The sequence below is a fragment of the Trichosurus vulpecula genome, chromosome 4 (assembly GCF_011100635.1).
Source record: "Trichosurus vulpecula isolate mTriVul1 chromosome 4, mTriVul1.pri, whole genome shotgun sequence".
Taxonomy (NCBI): Eukaryota; Metazoa; Chordata; class Mammalia; order Diprotodontia; family Phalangeridae; genus Trichosurus; species Trichosurus vulpecula.
In genome coordinates this window covers 149212683-149234176 of record NC_050576.1, presented here as the reverse complement: position 1 = coordinate 149234176, position 21494 = coordinate 149212683, and the positions used below count along the sequence as shown (strand labels likewise).

Sequence of the window (21494 nt, the reverse complement as noted above, 5' to 3'; positions counted from 1 at the left end):
TCTGAACCCATTTCCCACTTCCTGGTTTTCCCTTTCTGGTGACTCCTGGGTACTCAGTGCTTTCATCCTGCCTGCCCTGTAGTTGCCACATTCTTTATACTTCATCTTTCCTTCATAAATCTGACCTCCTTAGCTATGTCTCATGACCCAAGATGATCTTTCCTCTTTACTATCAAAATTCCTCTTCCTTTGCACTTTCAGCTAGGTGTTAGAAAAAACAAGTCTATTAAACTAATTTCTACTGAGATGAGAATGACTGATAGTTACCCCTTAATCTTCCTAGTGACATTTGTTTATTGACCCATTTTTTTTTGTATTTTATTTCTTTTTATTTTTTCAGAGTCGACAGTTGATGTAAAGCTTTTGCTACAACCTCTGTGGCTCTTTGACTTGTTTTATTTTATTTTTCTGAGTTAACCATTGATGTATAACCTCTGTGAGCTCTTTGGTAATTTATTTTCAAAGTTTGAGAGATCTAAGAAGCCACTGAGTGCATTCCCCTCATTTTATCAAGGAAATAACTGAGGCCTGGACAGGTGAAGCCAGGGAGTCTAGGAAGTAGAGATGGAAGGAGATTATATGTCATACCTGGGGGAAAACTGGAGTGAGGGCAAAAAGACAAAGGTAATTGGTGATTTAAAAAAAAAAACTGATGAATCTTTGAATGTATGTACACACAATCAAAAATCTCCCTCTACCCTCCTTCATCTGGCTAGCCCTGGAAAGGGGTTGAGGGACAAAAAAGGGGGATTTATGGATCTTATTCCATGATGAAGGGAGATGGCTATTACTATTATGTGTTTTCCCCTTCCTACCAGTGTCCTGTTTGGAAGCTGCTTTGTCATATCTTTTCAATTTTATTCTGTTTTGAAATAATGAAGTGGCTCAACCTCAACAAGATAAAGTAGAAACTCCTCTACCTTCAAAGGAAGGCCCAAATGTCTTCAGGGAGTAAACTTGTCAGCTGCAAGGATACCTGAGTCATGGGAGGTAGTGAGTGTGTTATAATGGAAAGGAGGCTTGTCTGGAATTGAAGAAAACCTCTGACAATTACTAGCTGTACAAGTGGGAGCAAGCCACTTAACATCTTTGCCTCAGTTTCGTTACCACATGCTTTAGTTCATTTTATTCCCATCTAAGCGCTCTGGGATAATTGACTTAAACTTCATGTTTTGGCTCTTATCTAGGTTTTCTCTCCAAATGGATAGTAGAAAGGTACTCAGTGTGCAGTATGTATCAGGTATGGGACAGTTATTTATATCCTACAGGCACAAAAAGATTGCTAAATACAAAATTCTTTAAGTATACAATGACAGAAAGAATTAAAACGGGATTCCATAATTTAACTTATAGCTATTGTTATACTTTTCAGAGGATGTTAGTATTTTAAACCTCATTAGAACATGAAGTACATTGTGGGACTATTGAATAGGCATTTCACTTCAACTTGGTACTGTCTACATCAAAGTCCCTGCCTTCCGGCCAGCTGGACCAGGGCCAATGGTCCTAGAGATTGCTTCATCATACCCACAATGCCCTTTAGCACTGAGTCACCATGGCCAGCCAGATGCAGCTAAGGAATTTATCATCCCAAAAGTGCCTAGGCACTGAGCAAGCATACTCACACAGCCAGACAGAATCATAAAGGGAAGCTAGTTACATTAGAGTAAAGAGTAAGTTGGAAATTGGAAGTTAACTATCCTCTCATCTTCTATGTAAGGGGTCAAATCATACATGTATTTTTTTCTCTAAAGCTTCTAACCTGTGTTTCTTCTCTAACCTAGTCATGGCTTGCCTCTCTTCCTGATTATGCACCTTACCTGCTCTTCCCTGAACATTCTTGTTTTCCTCCCCTCCCCTCCTCTCTCCTCCTTTCCTCTCTCCTCTTAGTACCACGAGATTGATAGAGCAGAGGGATAAGGAGAAGCAGATCCAGCCTTGCCAGAGGATACTTTGAGGGATATCTCCCTTTATATCAGTTAGTATAGGCCTTGGAGGGTCAGGAGCGGGTGAGATGCTGGAGGAAAGTAGAAAACAGAAGTGGGGTACAGGCTTCATCTCAGGAATAAAAATCTGCAATTATGCTGATTCCTAGATCCCTGAAGCTGGGTAAACCTGGAGAACTGACAAAAAATAAGTGAGGCAGAGGCAACTTAACTCTCTTAGTTCAGGCAAACTGGGAGCCAGTGGTATATGTGGAAATTCTGGGCCCCTCTTAAGAAGTCTTAGAAAGACCCATTTAGCCTTTGACAATTGGGAAATAGGCAGACCTCTAGCTTCATGAATGATATTTATATCTGTATAGAGAACCATCACTGGAAACATTCCAAGGTTGGCTTCTGTCTCTGTAGTGGAACACTGGAAGGAAAGGCAGCATTGGACAGAAATTCATTCTTCTTTAGATTTTAAATACATAGCTACAGCTCTAGTAGTAAAAAGGATTACAGTGTGGCAAGTGTTTGTATATGTAGACAAACTGGCTTCTCTATCTGACTGGCTTCTCTGCTAATTCAGGTCACAGAACTTCCTCTTGCCTTGTTCTCCTTTACTGGTATAATGCTCTAGGTGATGAGCAGAGCAAAGCCTTGGTCTCTTTCACAAGCATAATTACTTAAGTTGGAAAAAAAAAGTAAAGCACAGGGAGACAATAGACAATTGAACCTGGGTAAAGATATAATAATCATAGTGAAATTTCAATGCAGTCCAGATCTTTCCGTGTTTTTTTTTCTTTTCTTTTCTTATTTTTGTTGAATCTTTTTTTAATTTTTCTTATAAGCCATTCTGGTGCATAACAGCTGGCAATCACCAGAATCTTGACAGAATAAGATGACAGATAACTGGAAACAACATTATACCCTTTCATGAGAGGACTCAACATAAAGAGAAAAAAATACTGTAACTTCCACAGTTGTCAGCAAGGTCTGTACATGCTCCCTGAAATACCAAAAAGTTATTATTTTGTAAATCATTGAGATAAATGAATGCTTATGTGTTGCCTTCAAGTTCAAAACATAAGCCCCCTTCAAACATTGCTATTTTTGTTCAATGTAAATCTGCTGTTTATTTTTGCCAGTCAACTGTCATTAATTTTCAAAGTATAATTTAATTGATGTCTTTGGTTTTACATGACCTAAATCTCCCTTCCTCCTCCCTAAAAGCCATCTCATGCAACAAATATATTTTAAAAGAAAAAAAGGAAGAAAAGGAAACAAATCAGGATAATCAATAAAAAAATTGAAAAAAATCTGAAAATATATGTAATGTTCCACATCTGTGGACCTCTCACCTCTGCAAAAGAGTTAGGGGTGGTGTTTTCTCATATCTTTTCTTTGAGGACAGATTTTCAACATATATCAAGCATTGCCAATGTGGACCCGGATGCCAGAAAGAAAAAGAACAAGTCCCTGTTCCCAAGGAGCTTATATTATAATTTAATGTAAAAGGTTTTTTTAAAGAATTAGAAATCAGAGAGATGAACTTTCAAAAAAAATACTTTCCTTTCTACACTGAATTTTTTTTTTATTTGTAAAAGGATCTGTAAAAGGGTACGACTCCATGATCTCTAAGGTCCCTTTCAGCTCTAACATACTAGGTTAAAATGACACAGATGCCTCTACCCCAAGCAGCAGAAACAGAATTTCAGTGTCTAGGCCAATCAATACTTTAGAAGAAATTAATTTGGAAATGAGTAGGTTACAGACAACAGGGTGATATGTCAAAGAAGTTACATTTTCCCCAACTTTTACAAACTCACACTGTTCTTTGTTGCAAAAAGCCCCCTCCTCTCCTCCGGTCTCTTAAATACAGAGTTTCTTTTAATTTTCCCACAGGCAGGGTGCAGAACCAGAAAAGCCAGGTTAGCCATAAACACCTTTGTGCCAAGGATGTAGGGTGTGGATAACTAACAGGGTGGAGGGAAGGAGGATTGTCAGGGCTCCTCGGTTTCCCTTTCCAAGGAACAGCCACAGCTACAGCTTTAGTGAAGTTTAATTCCAGACCTACAGACTCATTCGACTTGCTGGCTACCTGAGCTGGGGAACCACGTCAGCGCCACATCATCTGGGGCTTTTTATACTGAAAGGAAACAGGAAAAGAAGGGGAGAGAGCGAGCGAGCGAGCGAGCTAGCGAGTGAGAGAGAGAAAAAGAAACACGAGCCAGCCAATCACAAGGAGAACCCAAGTGCACAAAGGGAGCCGGAGCCGGGAGTGGAAGGGGGAGGGCGAAGGAAGCGGGGTAAGGAGAAAGGGAACCTTTATTTAAGCCTCTCAAACTTCGGGCGCTGCCTCTGCATACGGCCGGCGCGGGTAGGGGGAGGCCGGCTCTGTGGGTGGCAGCTGGAGAGAGGCGGTCTGAGAGGAGACCACAAGCGTCCGGGGCGGGCTCCCGGACTGCCCGAGTTCATTGAGGGATTCACCCCCTCCCACTGCAGATCCTCTCGGCCCGCGTGCGTGAGTGTCTGTGGTTGTGCACGCGTGAGGGAGGGAGGGAGTGTGTGAGTGTGAGTGTGTGTGTGTGTGTGTGTGCGCTTGTGTGCGCGCGCGGGCGTGTGCGTGTGTGTGTCGGGCTGTGCGCTGGGCTCCCGGCCGTCAGGCTCGCGCTCTCCTGGGGTCTGCCGCGGCGGCGGCGGCGGTGGCGCGCTGGGGAAGATGCTGCAGTCCCTGGCCGGCAGCTCGTGCGTGCGGCTGGTAGAGAGGCACCGCTCCGCCTGGTGCTTCGCCTTCCTGGTGCTGGGCTACCTGCTCTACCTGGTCTTCGGCGCCGTGGTCTTCTCCTCCGTGGAGTTGCCCTACGAGGACCTGCTGCGCCAGGAGCTGCGCAAGCTGAAGCAGCGCTTCCTGGAGGAGCACAAGTGTCTGTCGGAGCAGCAGCTGGAGCAGTTCTTGGTGCGGGTGCTGGAGGCCAGCAACTACGGCGTTTCGGTGCTCAGCAACGCCTCCGGTAACTGGAACTGGGACTTCACCTCCGCCCTCTTCTTCGCCAGCACGGTGCTCTCCACCACAGGTAGGGAGGCCTGGGCCACCTACCGCCTTCCCAGCGGGTGAGCCTCAAGCACTGCTCGCTTTGCCAAGAGGCTCTGGGGCCTCTTCGCACATACCTTCCTCCCTCCACTCCCCCATCTCTTCTGATCGTCTCCCACTTCGTTAGCATCCCACCTTATCTCCCCTCTCCTCTTCCTGGCCCTACTCTTCTACTCTTTCCCGCATCCTCCCTCCTCCACCTTCTGCTCTTGGCAGGACACCGGTCTCAGCTTTAGTAAGTCCTGGGGATCAGAGACGGGCCACGAAAGACCATAGGTAAGCTTGGTATCTGTCGGCTCTGTCCCAGAGCCTTATTAGCAGGAGTTTGGTGTTCCTGTCTCACGACTGTGGAGAAAACTGTAGACAAATGTTTTGGCTGGGTGGTTGCTGGGGCTTCTTCCTGCTGCATTCTTTTAGGGTTGCATACGCCAGACGGTTGGGTGAAAAAACTACAGCTTCCTGAACCCAGGAAAGGCAGAGAATTAGAGTTATAGACTCATTGATTTTTGGAAGTGGGAGTGATCTCACCATCTTTTCTATCCCAATCTGGAAAGCCAAAGGGCCTACTACATACAAAGTGAAGTATTTAATGATCCTTAATGATGCTATAAAAACAGTGTTTTGATTTTGCATAAAGTCTAGATTTTTTCTATTTGTGGGTTACAGCATTCTTGGCTGACACAGGCTTTTCTCTGGTGTCTGCCTTTACAGTTGACCTCTGCGAGGACAAGAAAGATGGGGTTTCTTTTCAAAGTTAGGGGAAGGGGAGGGAGCATCTAATTGTTCGTCATCTGTCAAAATGAGGGCACGTACCTGATTCAGCAGTTTTTAGCATTGGATATTCTGGGTTATCTTTAAACTCTGAACCATCCCCTGCACTGCACAACTAGGCCAGTGGCTCATAAGTGGAGATGCTTTCTTAGGTGAAAGATGTGGACCAGATATGATCCTAGAGCTGTTGGACTGTGCTGTTGTTGAATGAATGAAAAATGCTGCATTTTCTCGAGGCCAGAGTTCACTAAGGAAATAGCATCAGTGTTTATCCAAGTATAGAATCTGAATGCCAGATCTGTGAGGGATTTTAGAGTACCTCTTATTTAATCTTTTGCCTTTGCACATGAGGTAACTGAGGGACAGAGAGATTGTGACTTGCCCAAGGTCACAAAGCTAGTTAATGGCATAGTCAGTATCAGAATTGGGTCTACTGAATCCCAGCCTAGTGTTGAATCTCTAAGCCCAGTACTTGACAACATAATTAATATTGATCTCTCCCTTCACACCCATTGCCCCCTTCCCCCATTCTCTGTCCTCAGAAGCTTTGGACTTAAAAGAGAATCAAAGTCTCAGGGTTAGAAGGAGTGTCAGAGGTCACCTAGCCCAACTCAAATCTAGACATTTTGGAGACATTTGAGGATTTCTTCCTAAAGCATAATCCACGAATACAAGCCTTGGATAATGTTTTAATGGGCTAATGAATAACTTTTACATTATAAAGTGAAAAAAAATGATACAAGAACATCAAGTGACTTACCAGATTCCCGAAGCAAGTAGAGACAGAATTCTTTCTCAGATGATAAATTAAAAAAAAAAAACCCAAAGCTTAAATTTAATCCAAAAGAAGACAGACTTGATATCTAAGGAAGTGAATAATTTCTTTTCCTAAGACCACTTTCTCCTCCCAGTCCTTTCATTTAGGTAACTTGATGTTGTCTTTGTCCTTATCTGACCTTACTCCCTTCTCCCCTTGAGAAACATCATACCTTTCCATTTGGCTACATTCATTCTCAGTCATCAATGAAAGCTTCCCTGTGGAAAATATTTGTTTCTGTTGGCCTTGTGGAGCCTTACAAGTGAATCAGAATGTTTCAGTACAGCTAGTTTTTAAAGAAACAATGCTGGTAATTATTACTTCCGGAACTTTCATGATACCATTAGCATTTCAATGAAATTAAAATTTCTTTTCAGGTTTATAGTATGTAAACATCTCTCTTCTTGCCTTAGTTTGGAAGGGGCTGGTTTTGTCTATTTGCAAACAGTTTTCCTTTGTAAATATGGGATTTTAAATGACTGATATACTACTTCTGTGGATTTGTCACAATTTGCTACATTTGATTAGATACCAAAAAAGTTGCACTCTGAAGGTTTTAATAGAGTTGTATTTTCTAGAACTTGGAGATACTTTTTCTGAACTTGGAAATACTGAGTTAGAATTCTTATTTTTGTCTGCAATTCTGTTTTTTTTTTTTTAAAGGGAATTCACTTTTGTAAGAGCTCAGATTGGCTTAAGTGAGTTTTCCAGTACCAAAAAAAAAAGTTCATTGCTGAAATTGTTATAGGGAGCACTTAAGGATAAATTAACTAGAGGAACAGTTTCTTGGCTTGTAACATCACCAATGAAAGATTGAACTGAGGGGCATATAAAAATAAAAAAAAAACTTGTTTCACAGTCATTTAGAGGGTTTGGATTTTTCTTATGTCAAATTGAAACTGCACTATTTATAAAAAAAATCTTCCATACATAGTTGTTAGTTCTGATAATTTTGATCACTGGAAGAATACCGTGCTGAAGTGCAAATTTGAAAATGAAAAAAACTTTCTAGTGGAAAGAAAGGAGGAAAGGTCATAGAGACTAGCCCAGGGAATTAGGCTGTTAGAAATTTCTTGGGTAATGAAAAGGTCTGCATGATTAAATAATGTTGATTCCCTCTTAGCCAGAGGAGATAGTATCCTGGAACAGGATTTCTTAACCTTTTTGTGCGTGTGTCATGGACTGATTTGACAATCTGCTGAAGCCTATAGGCCCTTCTCAGAGTAGTGTTTTAAATGCATAAAATGAATAAAACAGATATGATTACAAAATAAACCAATTATATTGAACAGAGTGTGTGTGTGTGTGTATTCCATGTTTTAGATCACCAGTTGTAGAGCATCTTTTTGTCCAAAGCCAAGCAGATGGGGTCAAAGTATAGCATGAATAATAGAATGTTGTAGTGTGCCTACGAGGTACAGATACTGTCTCTCACCTCAAATTGCATCTCACTTATCTTCTGTTGCAAATTAAAATCAGCCATTCTGCCTTTGAATTTTCCCTTAGATTTAAATTTGGGGTAACATTTTCCATGGAATTGCAAGAGTGTTTCAGGTAAATTGGTATGTGACAGACCAATAACATGATTAAAGGGGACTTAGGGATAGTTGGGCTATATCCTTAACTTCTTAGGCCAGCAGCAGAGAGGGCAGTTACCATGTTTTCATCACGACTCTCCCATGGGATCACTGTTGGGTCCAGAATACTGCACCAGAGCCTTTCCCACACAGGAATCCTAATGTTCTGAAATCTCCCACCTAGAAAATAGGGCACTTTGTTTATGACTAAATGACTGGGAGTAATAATTCCAGATGGATTAGAGACTTCTTTGCCTTTTGTTCCCCTAAATTCTAGGAGTAAGGATGGCTGATGTTAATTGCAATATAAGATTTTATCTAAGGCAACATTTCTAGATGGCATATAGTAACCTAAGTACTCCATGACTCTTAGTCACACTTTCAGTTTGCATTTCATTAGGAGTGAAACTTTGTTAATGAAATTTTTGTTATTGTTTTTTGTAATTCTTTGGATCAGGGGCTTTTAACTCCTCCTTCTCCTCTTCCTTCTCCTCCTTCGAAGCTCTTTCAGAATAATTTCTTAAAATAATTTTGCCATCCAGAGTCAAGACCCCCCGAAATCTATCCATGGAATCCTGTGGTGGGAGAGGATCCATGGACTCAAAGTTAAGAACACCTGCTTTACATAGTGGGTGTAACTTTTGTTAAAATCTAAATTTAACATTGCCATCAACGGTATAATAACAATAATTTTATTTCCAACAAACTTTTGATCAATTAATTCTTCTTCTATGAATGTAACTACTGTAGAATCATAAATATTTATCAATAGAAAAGACCTTAAGGGATCTAATTCATCAAATACTGTTAAGTATCAGTTGGGACCAGAACACTCTACTAGGTGCTGGAGTGGGGCAGGGAAGAGTTATTATTATTTAATAGAGTTTACTTATGGTCTAATCAGGTGGACATAAACACACACACACACACACACACACACACACACAGTCACATATTTGCTGTCCTTAAGCTGTATGTATTATCCCCTCCCCTTAGAATGTGAATGTGAGCTCCTTGAAAGGAGGGACTATTTTATTTTTCTATTGTATTGCTATTACTATTCCCAGCTCTAATAAATAAATTTTTCATACATTTATTCATTCATACATATACAGATAACTGTGACACAAAATAATAAAAGGTGAATGAATTAGAGTGGTTTAAAAAAAAGGAAAAATGAAATCTGGAAATTGTTACCAACAGGGAAATCAAGGAAGCCTTCATGGAAAATTTTACATTTGAGCTAGGTAGAGATAAAAATACTGAAGATGGGTTTAAATAAAAGTAGTAAGGATAGATAAAAATACTGGAGTTTAAGTGATTTGCCCAAGGATATATAGCTATTGAATGAGAGAGCAAGAGTGTGCTGGCCTCCAGAAGTCTAATCCAATTCACTTTCTCCTATACCATTGTACCTACAAGAATACTATAGTCTATTTATATTATACTAACATCATTAAATACTTGATATGCTTTTTAAGCAAGGATTTTGTGACAAAGAAATCAGTTCATTCTGTGTAGGTTGGCATTACATTCATGAAGAATATGAGAAAAAAATCAAAATGGATTTGGAATATTGGTTTAGAATTCCCTTTCAAGGTGACTTTCCTTACCCTTTCCTAAGAAGGATCAAGTCTCAAGATTTTCAGGATTTATCACATTATTGTGATCCTACTTGGATGATTTAAGTAGACTCATTATTACAGTTAATTCCTGGGTCATTTCAAATAGTAACTATTTAGTAATTAAAAAGATAGTGTTGTTGGTATTTATCATTTTCAAGACCAAAACCTAAACCCATTTGTCATAAAGTGTTTCTACCCTTAAAAAAAGGCTGCATTTCAGGAGGGAACTTAAAAGACTGTGTGGTTTACTTGGAACAAACTCTTCATTGAAAGGTCAGGGATATAATTCTAGTTTTTATAAGCAGCTGTTCTAAAGGAAAAGAACCATGGATTTGGAAGCAGAAGGGCTGGAATCATATTTGGCCTCCCAACTAAGGAACTATGTGAAGGAAAATAGGGTAAAACTACTTGGCACTCTTGCAAGAGATGCTGTAAATGATAGATGATTTTACAAATTATAGTATTTCCCACATGCTTTTGCACAGAGATTTCTCAAAAATTAAGGAGATCATGCTGTGGTAAACTATGAGAAGAAAATTACTGCACCTTCCTTCCCTCTCTAATGTATACTTTAACTGCTTTGTAAATCTTTAAGCAGTCTGTTTCTTTCTTAGCCCCAAATAGAGACTGAAATAATTTTATAGTATATTTGATGCTTTCATTATCTTTCCAAAGCAGAGCCAACTTTCTGGGAATGAATGAATCATTACAATTAAATGTGTATCCGAGGTCCAAATACAGGCAATCCCCTATGCTGTTGTTCCATTCATTTCCTATTGCTCAATTCTGTGGTATAGTGGAAAGAACATTTCAACATGGGCTGAGAGGATCTGAATTCAGATCCTAACTCTTGTTGCTTCTTGCTTGTGACCAGAATGAGCTATTTCACCCTCTCTTTTCCTCCGTAAAATTAGGGGACTAGATTATCTCTAAAGTCCCTTCCAGCTCCAAATCTATGAGCAACTCAATTCCAGCCAATTTAATTCAACAAACATTAAGTACTTCGTAGACAATGTACTATAATAATTTCATTTTAACCCCCTTAACCATTCTTGTTTCCCACCAGAAGAAAGTAATGGTTGTTATCAAAATACTGTTTATACTTGCCTTAGTAATTCTGTGAGTTATTTTGAAGTCTGTTTATCAAATTCCAAGTTAATGACCTCCTAAATATTTTTCTGCCTTTCTAGTGCTAGGCACCAATAGCTGTCAACAAAACATTAAGTAAAATGACTCAACACCACTAGTTTCCTGATAGTCTTATTTGGCCCATATTCAGTGAGGCTACCTCCAACTTTAAATTAGTCATCAACAAGTATCTATTAAGTGCTTACTAGGTGCCATACACAGTGCCATAAAGATTGTAGAAATGCCAAAAAAAAGGAGAAACCCAAAATGGTCTTTGTCCTCAAGGAGATCACCTTCTAATTGGGGAGATGACATGCCAATAACTATATATGTAAAAGAAATGTACAGTATAAATTGAAGGGGATCTCAAAGATGGAGGTAGTTCCATAGGTTAGTTTCAAGAATAGGTTATGTTTTTGTTAAATACCAAATATATAAAAAATAAAATATACATTTCATATATATATGTATATATATAATAAGGGGAAAAAAACCCTACACAGCTGCAGAAGCCTTTTACTCACAGAAGACCCTGCAGATTCTTTTTTTGGGGGGGAGGATGGAGGAAGGCAGGGCAATTGGGGTTACGTGACTTGCCCAAGGTCACACAGCTAGTAAGTGTCTCAAGTGTCTGAGGCCATATTTGAACTCAAGTCCTCCTGACTCCAGGGCCAGTGCTCTACTCACTGTGCCACCTATCTGTCCCTATCCTGCAGATCCTCATTCATAATCTAAAGTGCTTTTCTGTAAGACATAGTTATAACAAGCTTTGTTATTTGGTTTCCTAGTTCATTGATTTTAAAAATATCAAATAGCGAGGAGGCAGTGGGGTTGTTACAGGTGAGCATGTTGTCTTTATAATCTTGGGCAAGCCACTTCTCTGAGGTTCAGTTTCCTTATTTGAAGAATAAAGGACTGGATCACCTCTAATGTTCCTTCCTATTTTTAATAGTCGGTGATCCTATGATTCTATGTAACTCACCAAGCCCTAAAGGCACCACAATATTAGTGGATGGTATATTAACTGACTTTGTAATAATGACCTTAAATCATTATATATAGGATATTCAGTTTAAGAGTCCAGGAAAATCTGCAATGCATTATAGAAAAAGCATTGCATATTTTCAAATGTTTAAATATTTTAAAATTGTTGCTTAAAGAACAAATCTATTGTCTGGAAAATACTAACCAAAACATCTTATCCCCAAAGGTTTCAATAGTTGTAATTTTTCTATACATTTATCATTATTTTATAGGAGTTGGTATATACTTTTACTATTTAAATTTTTAAGCACTTATAATTGTTTAATCCTTGCTCTTATAATTTAATAATAGTTAACATTTATATAGAGCTTTAAAATTTGCAAAGCACTTTGCAGATATTATCTCATTTTAACCTCACAGCAATACTGAGAAATTATTTTACAAATGAGTAGACTGAGGCAAAAAGAACTTAAGTAACTTACCCAGGGTCACACAGCTAGTAGTTGTCTGAGATCAGATTTGGACTCAGTTCTTCCTGACTCTGAGTCTAGTCCTCTATCCACTACCCAATAAATGAACCCATAGGAGCTAATGAAATCACCAAAAAAGAGTATAAAGTAAAGAAAATACTTTAGGACCAAACCCTGACATTCACCTAGGTTCTGAGCCTATTATGAATGCAAACCCCAAAGTTGACATTGATCTTATGAGAAAATACAAAGCAAATACAAGCTCAAACAGTCTGCAGTAATGCAGTGGGTAAAAATGCAGTAGAAATATGATGTAAGTAAGGTTGGTTTTAGATAACATGAATAGCAATCACATTATGTGATTTCCCCGTTTTTAGTGAGATAGGTACCGACGTCAGCATTCAGGAAACATAGTTTGACCCAAAAAGTCACTGAATTTCTGGGTACTCTATTAGACAAGGATTTTCCCATTACTCTTTTCCATGTAAATCCATGCAAAGTCGTTATACAAACATCTCTCCCTTATACACCTTGAAAATTACTTTCATGAAGTATGGTATCTACCCATTAAAATGTTGATAGGGTGACTCTTTGGGGGACTGCATGAGACATAAGCTGCCTAACTAATAAAAAGTTGATAGGGTAGCCTTTTAGGTGTTCTTTGTCTGATTTCCTAATCCCTCCCTCTTTCATTCCTGTCCCCAGCTTACAGATTTGCCTTTCCTTGTTTTTGCTTAGTAACACACTTCATATGGCAGGGGTTCTTAAACTTAAAAGAAAAACATTATGGACATTGTTGACATTCTGGTGAATCCCATAGACCCCTTTGCAGAATGGTTTTTAAATGCATAAAATAAAATATACAAGATTACAAAGGGAAAATGATATTGCAACTCGGGTTTTTTTTAAGTCCATGGACACTCAGTCAAAAGCCCTTGTTGTGGGATCTTACATGTACAGCTGGAAATCTGGTCCAACACATTTATTTTATAAGGAAACTGGGGTCCTGGGAGATTAAATAACAAGGTCATACAGGTATTAAGAATAGGGGTACAATTTTAACTCAGGTCCTCTGACTTTGAAGTTAATGTTTTTCCACTGGGAATATGTTCTTTATCCACAGAGCAATCACCACAGTTCACTGTATTTGATTGTAAACTTCTGACTTTCAGGGACTATGTCAATAAGCAAATAAACAAGTATTCATGAAGCACCTTACTTTGTGTAGCTGGGTGGTTCAGCGTCTAAAGTGCCAGGCCTGGCATCAGGAAGACTCATCTTCCTGAGTTCAAATCCATCCTCAGACACTTAGAAGCTGTGTGACCCTGGGCAAGTCACTTAACCCTCTTTGCCTCAGTTTCCTCATCTGTAAAATGAGCTGGAAAAGGAAATGGCAAATTACTCTAGTATCTTTGCCAAGAAAACTCCAAATAGTATCACAAAAAGTTGATAATGACTGAAAAACAACACTACCATGTACCTTGTTAACACAATGCCTTACATACATGAGACTCTTCTTTTACTCTGACTGTCCCCCATCCATCTTCATTTCTGCTTCCCTGGCTTCCTTCAAGCCCCAGTGTTTCAACAATCTGGCTAGCAGCTGTTGTGGGGGTAAAAGACTAACACAAACAAAACAGCAAGAACACTGCCAGCATACTGCAAAAGCCCAGGTTCTTTTAATCTGCTTTACTAAGGAAATCAACGTTAAGGGGTTAACAAGCTTATTTTAATCCAGCATACAAATGTCACTCACTTAGTTCAGGGGAAAAAAACAGCACCCTGAACTTCAGAGCAAAACACAAAGAAAGTACAAACATCGACAGACAGACCTTGTCTGATTCAAATCCCAATACATAGTTATCAGAGTTTAACAAAGTCCCAACATCTGGGTTACGAGCTGGAGGGCTCTTAGCTACAGCTGCCCGGAGTCTCCGCTTCAGCAAGCGCCACCAAGAGTAAGAGCCCTGCGCAAATGGCTCTGTCTTCTCTTCTTAAAGCATTTCAGATGTCATCAAACGTCATCTGAATGACCAGAACTTAGGCTCCTATGATTGGCTCTGGAGTTAGCACCTCCCCTTAGTTAGCCCCACCTTGGGCCCCACCTTAGTTACCAATCCACATCCACATAGGTTTAGCACCTAACAGGGGTTTGGGCCTGGGGCTTAGCACCTAGTAAGACTCAAAGAAATACACTGAATTAAAAAAAGCCAAACTCTTCAAGGGCACTTGGTTGAACCAAGTGCTAAAAGCCCATTTTGCTTACAAACACACCCAGTTAAAATCTCATCTATAGCAGTGGTGTCATACTAAAATAAAAACACTAACCTGTACCTAAGGATGCATGCAGGACACACAATTTTAAAATGTAATATTTTTGTTTTATTATACTTTTATTTACTTTGTTAATTATTTCCCAATTACATTTTACTCTAGTTCAGGCATGCATTTAACACTTCTTTTTACAGGAATTTTGTCTTGACCTCTTTTAATTCCAATGAGGAAGCTAGGTGGCCCGGAGTTTAGAACATGGTATTTGCTGTCAGGAAGATTTGAGTTCAAATATGGCTTCAGACACTTACTAGCTGTGTGTGACCTTGGGCAAGTCACTTAAGCTCTGTTTGCCTCAGTTTCTTCAACTGCAAAATGAGGATGATAATTCCCTCCTAAGGTTGTTTTGAGGATTTAATAATACAATATTTGTAAAGCACTTAGCATAGTGCATGGTACCTAATAGGTGCTATATAAATGCTAGCCATTTTAATTATTATTAATATTTTCTGTTTGTTGATTATTTCCTGTTCATCCAGTATATAGTTTTGTACATATTTGCTTGCTTGTTATCTTCTCCTTTAGAATGATATCTCCTTGAGGGCGAGGACATTTACCTCTTTTTATATCCCTGTTGCTTAGCAGCATGCCTGGCACATAGTAGGTATTTAATACACGTTTATTGACTGACTGACTGATGTTTGTACTTATGTTTGTTGAATTGAACTTCTGAATGTGGCAGCATGCTACTTGGAGACATGGTAGGTAGCTGCTCACATGAAGGGAAAGTGGAGGAGCCCGAAAGACAGAGAGAACACACATAAAGGAAGAAAAAAAAAACTATTCTCCTTTCCTGAGTGAATGGATGGAGGGATGAATGAATGAATTTATGGAAAAGCATTTATTAAGCACTTACTGTGTACCAAGCACTGTGCTACATTCCTATATAGATAACTGATCCATAAGTGACTGATTTTTTTTATTATCTGTGTTAATACTTTCCTTTCTTGATTTGTTAGAAAGTGAGTTGATCATATAATAAAGAGATTAATTAGGATTATTGTCAGGCATAGGTTTAATTTCTTAATTTGCTAATATCTGTTTGATCACAGAACAGCTTCTAACCCTCTTTTGTGCTGACTCCTCTGATATTTACTTCTTTGTAGAAAAAAAGGGCATTAATTTAAAAAGAGGCCCATTTTTCCATTATAGGGGAAATACTTTTTTATCCTTCAACTTCTTTTTCACTTGCTTAAGATATTTTTTTGTAAAGAAGTGATTTAGAAGTGACAATATTTCCCTTTAATCAAATTTTCTTAAGGGCAGTTCCTACCTCCCTCAAAAACTAGTTCCAATTCAAAGCTTGGATTGCCTTACTTCTATTGGCAATCTTCGATTTTTTTTTTTTTTTTTGCTTTTTGGCAGGGCAGTTGGGGTTAAGTGACTTGCCCAAGGTCACACAGCTAGTACATGTGTCAAGTGTCTGAGGCCGGATTTGAACTCAGGTCCTCCTGACTCCAGGGCCGGTGCTCTACTGACTGCGCCACCTAGCTGCCCCCAATCTTCGATTTAAAAAAGGAAAAAAAAAAAACATGATTTATTCAAGAAATAGGGATGAGGTAGTTTGTAATTGTCCACCTTTGGGATGTTTTGTCAAAGGGACAGAACTCATTGCACTAAAAACTACTGTGGAAACATTAGAGTCCTTTAAGAAGTTTCAATGTCATCTATCCAGTTGCAGCTAATGGTCTGAATGACAAAGGTCTCATTTTTCACTCCAGGGTATAATCTTCACCATATAGATTATACAGGTTGGCCTGTTTTGTCTTCAAATGAAGCTTTTATGGCAAAAGAGGGGGGTCTAGGTGGTGCAGAATGATGTGATCATTATTGGGGAGGGGTGAAATCAGAGGAGAAAAAGCAATACAAAGCATAAAGAATATAGTGAGGTTTTTGAACTGCAGATTTGAAAATAAGAGAATTTTACTTGGAATCAGATAACTTTGAGTTTATCATACCCCTTCCATGTATTAGCAGTGCAACTGTGGGTAACCACTTAATCTCTCTGGGCCTCGGTTCCCTCATCTGTAAAATGAGGGGGTTGGAGTAGGTAGGTTCTAGGGCTTCTTCCAGTTCTAAAATCTGTGATCCTAAAGAAAATTATTTTTGTTTTTCATTTTACTAAATGTAAACAAAAATATTGCATGTTAGAAACAGGAGTTTTTGAGACCTGAGTGTTATTTCCACATAGATTCTTAGGTTTACTCTAAGATTTATTTATTTAAGCCATTTAACCAAGCTGGTGACTGAGTCCCTTTAGCCTTGAGGCTGGCTGGCAAATAGAGAAAACTGTAATGTATTCTACTGGGTTGGAGGAACACTAGTCCAGATCGAATCCTTGGAGATGGTCGGGAGGGGACTTTAAGACCATATAGAAGTAACTGAGGCCAAAAGAAGTGAATCAGCTTGCCCAAAGTCTAGCAGGCAAAATTAAGTGACAGAGTTGGGATCTGAAGCCACATCCTCCAACTCCAAATCCAGAGATCTTTTCACTATGTCGTATTGTTGAAAAAACCCTCCTGTACCAACAGTACCAAAGTCGTATGGTGGGGAATGATCTGTACAGGCAAATCTGCACAATACTCCTTCAACAAAACTTATGAGGAAATGAAACTATTAATACTCTACCCTTGTCAGCATGGAGAGACTATTGCATCAATTTCCTGGTTCCACATAGCTTGTTGGAACTGGGATATTTGTGCAGTTATCTCCAAATATGTAGGCATGCTACCACAACCACTAAGTGATCTGGACTGTATAGAGTGACTTGGGGATATAATTATGTTTCTTTTCCATTATGTCAGTCAGTCAATAAGCATGTATTAAGTGCCTACCATGCACCAGGCGCTGTGGTAAGAGATGGGGATGCAAAGAAAGGCAAAAGATGATACAAACTCCTTTTACTGTCCAGGGTACCACCATCCTGCCAGTCAAATGGGTTCACAATTTAGTTGTCATCTTTGACTCCTCATTCTCTCACTCCTCTCTTGTATAATCAGTGGTCAAGTCCTATCATTTCTAATTTCTACAGCATTTTCATATATGTCCTCTTCTTTTTTCTGGTACTTCCACTGCCTTGGTACCAGCTCCAGAATCTCAAACCTGTACTGTCATAAAAGACTACTAGTTGGCCTCTGCCTCAAGTCTCTCTCCACTGCAGTCTACAGTTTACTCAGCTGTCTTACTGGTATTCTGAAATTCAGTTTTGACTTTATCACCTCCCTCCCCATTTAATCAATTCCAGAAGCTCTCTATTTCCTCCAGGATCAAATAGAAAATCTTGGTTGACTTTCAAAGTCCTTCAAAGTCCTGGCCACCTCCTACCTTTCCAATCTTCTTACAGTTTACTCTCCTTCTTGCTGTTCCTTGAAAGGGACAGTTCCTCTCCCATCTCTGAGCATTTTCACTGGCTGGCCGCCATGTCTTGGAATGCTCTCCTTCCACATCTCAGTCTCCTGGCTTCCTTGAAGTCTCAGCTAAAGTCCCACATTCTGTGAAGTCTCTCCCAGTCTTCCTTCATCTTAATGTGTCCCTCTGAGATTGCTTCCAATTTATCCTGCGTATATCTTGTTTGTACATAATTATTTACATTTTCTGCCCAATAAGATTAGGAAGTCCTTGAGAGGAGGGATTGTTTTTTGCCTTTCTTTGTATCCCCAGAACTTAGCTCAGTACCTGCTACATAGTAGGCATTTAATAAATGCCGGTTGACAAGCTGACATCTTTCATTGTTGAGCTGTTTTAGAGAAAGGCCCATACCAGCATCCTTCATTCTCCAGATTTTGCCACTTTTCATCCCTTACCTACTAAAATCTAAGCTCCTTGAGGGCAGAGACTGTCTTTCTTTTTTGCTTACATTTGTATTCCCATTGTTTAATAACACACTACTTGGCATGTAGTCAGTGCTGAATAAATATTTTCTGACTTGAATTTAATACAACTTTTTATCATGGAATGAAATCTATTTAGATAAAAAGATCAACTGAAATTTTTAAAATTAAAAATGGCAGTACCTAAAAATATGCTAAAGATGCCATCATAATACTAAATGTTTCCCATGTTACCAAGGAATAGATATAGAAGATTTCCATATTTAGAGAGCAAAGCAAGATTGACACAGATTTTCTGCCCTGGAGGCCCGAACACTTGAGCAGTATGCTGTGTTTTCTTAAATTTTTAAATATTGGTCTGACTTTCAGAGGGGAAAAAAGCAATTTGAGTTATTCCAAATTTACTAAACTACTGATCTAATGTTTGAAGTAAAAATGATCTGTACATGAAAAGATTACTAGTGGTTTTTGAGATAGATTTCCTCTCATTTTGTTAAATTCTGTCAAGGCCTAATGGCAGTCACTGTGGAGGAAGAAAGGATGGAAGAATCCAACATTTATTAAGTCTCCTTTGATCTTCACAATAACCTTGGGAGATAGGTGCTTATTATTTTACAGATTGGGAAACTGAGGCAGATAGCTTGATTGATTTGTCCAGGGTCACAAGGCTACTAAACTCAGGCTGGATGTGAACTCAAGTTTTCCTGACTCCAGGACCACAGCCCCAATATACTCACTATCTGTTGAGCCACCTTATTACCTCAGCTGGTCCACCAGTATTTTTCTCACTTCACCTCCTGAAAAGAGGTGGAGTTTAGTCCTTTACTACCCTCTCTTCACACTTTCCATGGTTCCCCCTTACCACCCACTCTGTGAGGTCCTTGCCTCATATTTTACAAAAATAATTGAGGCCATTCACTATGAACTCTCTTCTCCCCTCTTCCTCATCTTATCATTCAGGTCCCTGTTTCATGTGATGAAGTGGCCTTACTCCTTACCCATGCTAACCCCTCTACTTGTTCAAGCAATCCTATTCCATTCTATCTCCTCCAGCAGATTGCCCGCTCTGTCATCCCCATTCTCTCACTTATTTTCAATCTGTCCCTTTTTACTGGCTTATTTCATACTATCTGTAAACATGCTGATGTTTTCCCTATCTTGATGCTTCCATCCTCATCATCCTATGTCTCTTCTACCCTTTGTAGCTATACTCCTTGAAAAGGCCATCCACAATATGTGCCTCCCCTTTCTCTTCTTACTTACTCCCCACTCTCTTCTTAACCCCTTCCTTACAATCTGGCTTTTCTTACTTTATGCTTTCACCAAAACTATTCCCTCCAAACTTACATCTCTTAACTGCCAAGTTCAAAGGCCTTTTCTCAATCCTCATTTTTCTTGACCTCTCCGCACTCTTTGATACTGTTGATTACTCCTTCATGTTCTCTTCTCTCAGGGTTTTCATCTTTCCAGTCAGCCATTAAAATGACTTTCCTGAAGCACAGGTCTGATCATGTCACCCCCCTACTCAATAAACTCCAAAGATTTTTCATTGCTTCTAGGAGGAAACACAAAATGCTTTTTGGCATTCAGAGCCCTTTGTAGCCTAGTCCCCTCCTACCTTTCCAGTCTTCTTACACTTTACTCCCCCACACATACTCTTTGAGACAGTGACAGGGGCCTCCTGGCTGTTTCATGAACAAGACACATTGACAGTCAGTGGGCATGTGTTAGATGAAGATCTAGCAAAGGATTATGAGAAGGAGTGGACAGATGGGTAGGAAGAAAATATGAAGGAGAAGAATATGGCCTGACAGTTTTTAAGATTAAAGTGAGGTCAAGAAGGATGAAGATTGAGAAAAGACCATTAGATTTGGGGATTAAGAGATCATTGGTGACTTTGGAGAGGGCAGTTAAAATTGAACAATAAGGTTGGAAGACAAGTCTTTGGTATAAACCTCTCATTTTACAGATGAGGAAACTGAGACCTAGGGAAGTTAAGTGACTTATCCAAGGTCACAGAAGTAGTGTGAGATGTGATTTGACCTGAATCCTCTTACTTGAGTTTGTGCTTTTTCACTATATCTACATCTATACTACCAGCTGAAAATTATAAAGGTGAAAATACTTTAACAATGAAAATCCTGCTGTTTAGTTGCCAAGGCACTCAATTATTTAAGAAGCATGTTTAAGTGGATTAAGTTAATTAAAGAACTTTGAGAGACTGTTCTACAGCTGCCTACATTTCAAACTGAGTCATTTTCATTTGGGGAGGATGATAACATTTCCATTGTTTTGTTAAAATGCTAGGCAAGAAAATGAAGCCCACATCATACCCCACCCACCACCCTATGTTCTGACAGTACCCATTTCAGAAAAATAGCAACTCACCCACAGATGAAATTAAACAGATGCACCTCTCACTTCATGGAAAGATACTACTTCTGTTACTTTTTCCCTGTCCTTTTAGTGTTGTATTTTGGGGTGGTCATGCATTGTTTTTCCTTTGTCTGTCACCTGCCTGGCCCCAACACCTGGTATTTCAAAACCAAACAGAAGCCAACAGATAGAAACAACAACCAAAGGACTGTTGGAGCCTATTAAGGGGTTGATGTTATCTTCAGGGGTTGACATTATGGGCCATTATCCCTAAGTTCTGTTGCTTTTGTGCCTTTTCTTTCTTGTAGGCAGTAGAATTTCTTTGCTCAAAATGTGTTTTTTTTCACTCTTTAATCTGTTTGTCACTGAGGCAACCTAGCTATACTTTGCTATGGTTTCAATTCAGTGCTCCTCCTTCCCACCCTTCTTGAGCCTCCCCCTCGCTTCATTTCAACATGCATTAATGGCATAGGAAACAATGGTGCTTTTACCTCCTCTGTATCCAGGACTAACCAAGCTGAACCGCTTTTCCTGGAAATGCTTAAGTGAGAGTGATTTTCTTAACA

The 21494-nt window shown here is 39.4% G+C and overlaps 1 protein-coding gene across 1 annotated transcript in view; it reads left to right on the top strand.

Moving 5' to 3' along the window:
• The first annotated feature begins 4202 nt into the window (after window positions 1-4202).
• Window positions 4203-21494, top strand: part of KCNK1 (potassium two pore domain channel subfamily K member 1) — a 69819-nt gene continuing 52527 nt past the window's right edge. The window contains exon 1 of the mRNA XM_036756583.1: window positions 4203-5002. Coding sequence (XP_036612478.1) covers window positions 4648-5002 — 355 coding nt within the window. The 5' untranslated portion in view covers window positions 4203-4647. The remainder of the gene's footprint in view (window positions 5003-21494) is intronic.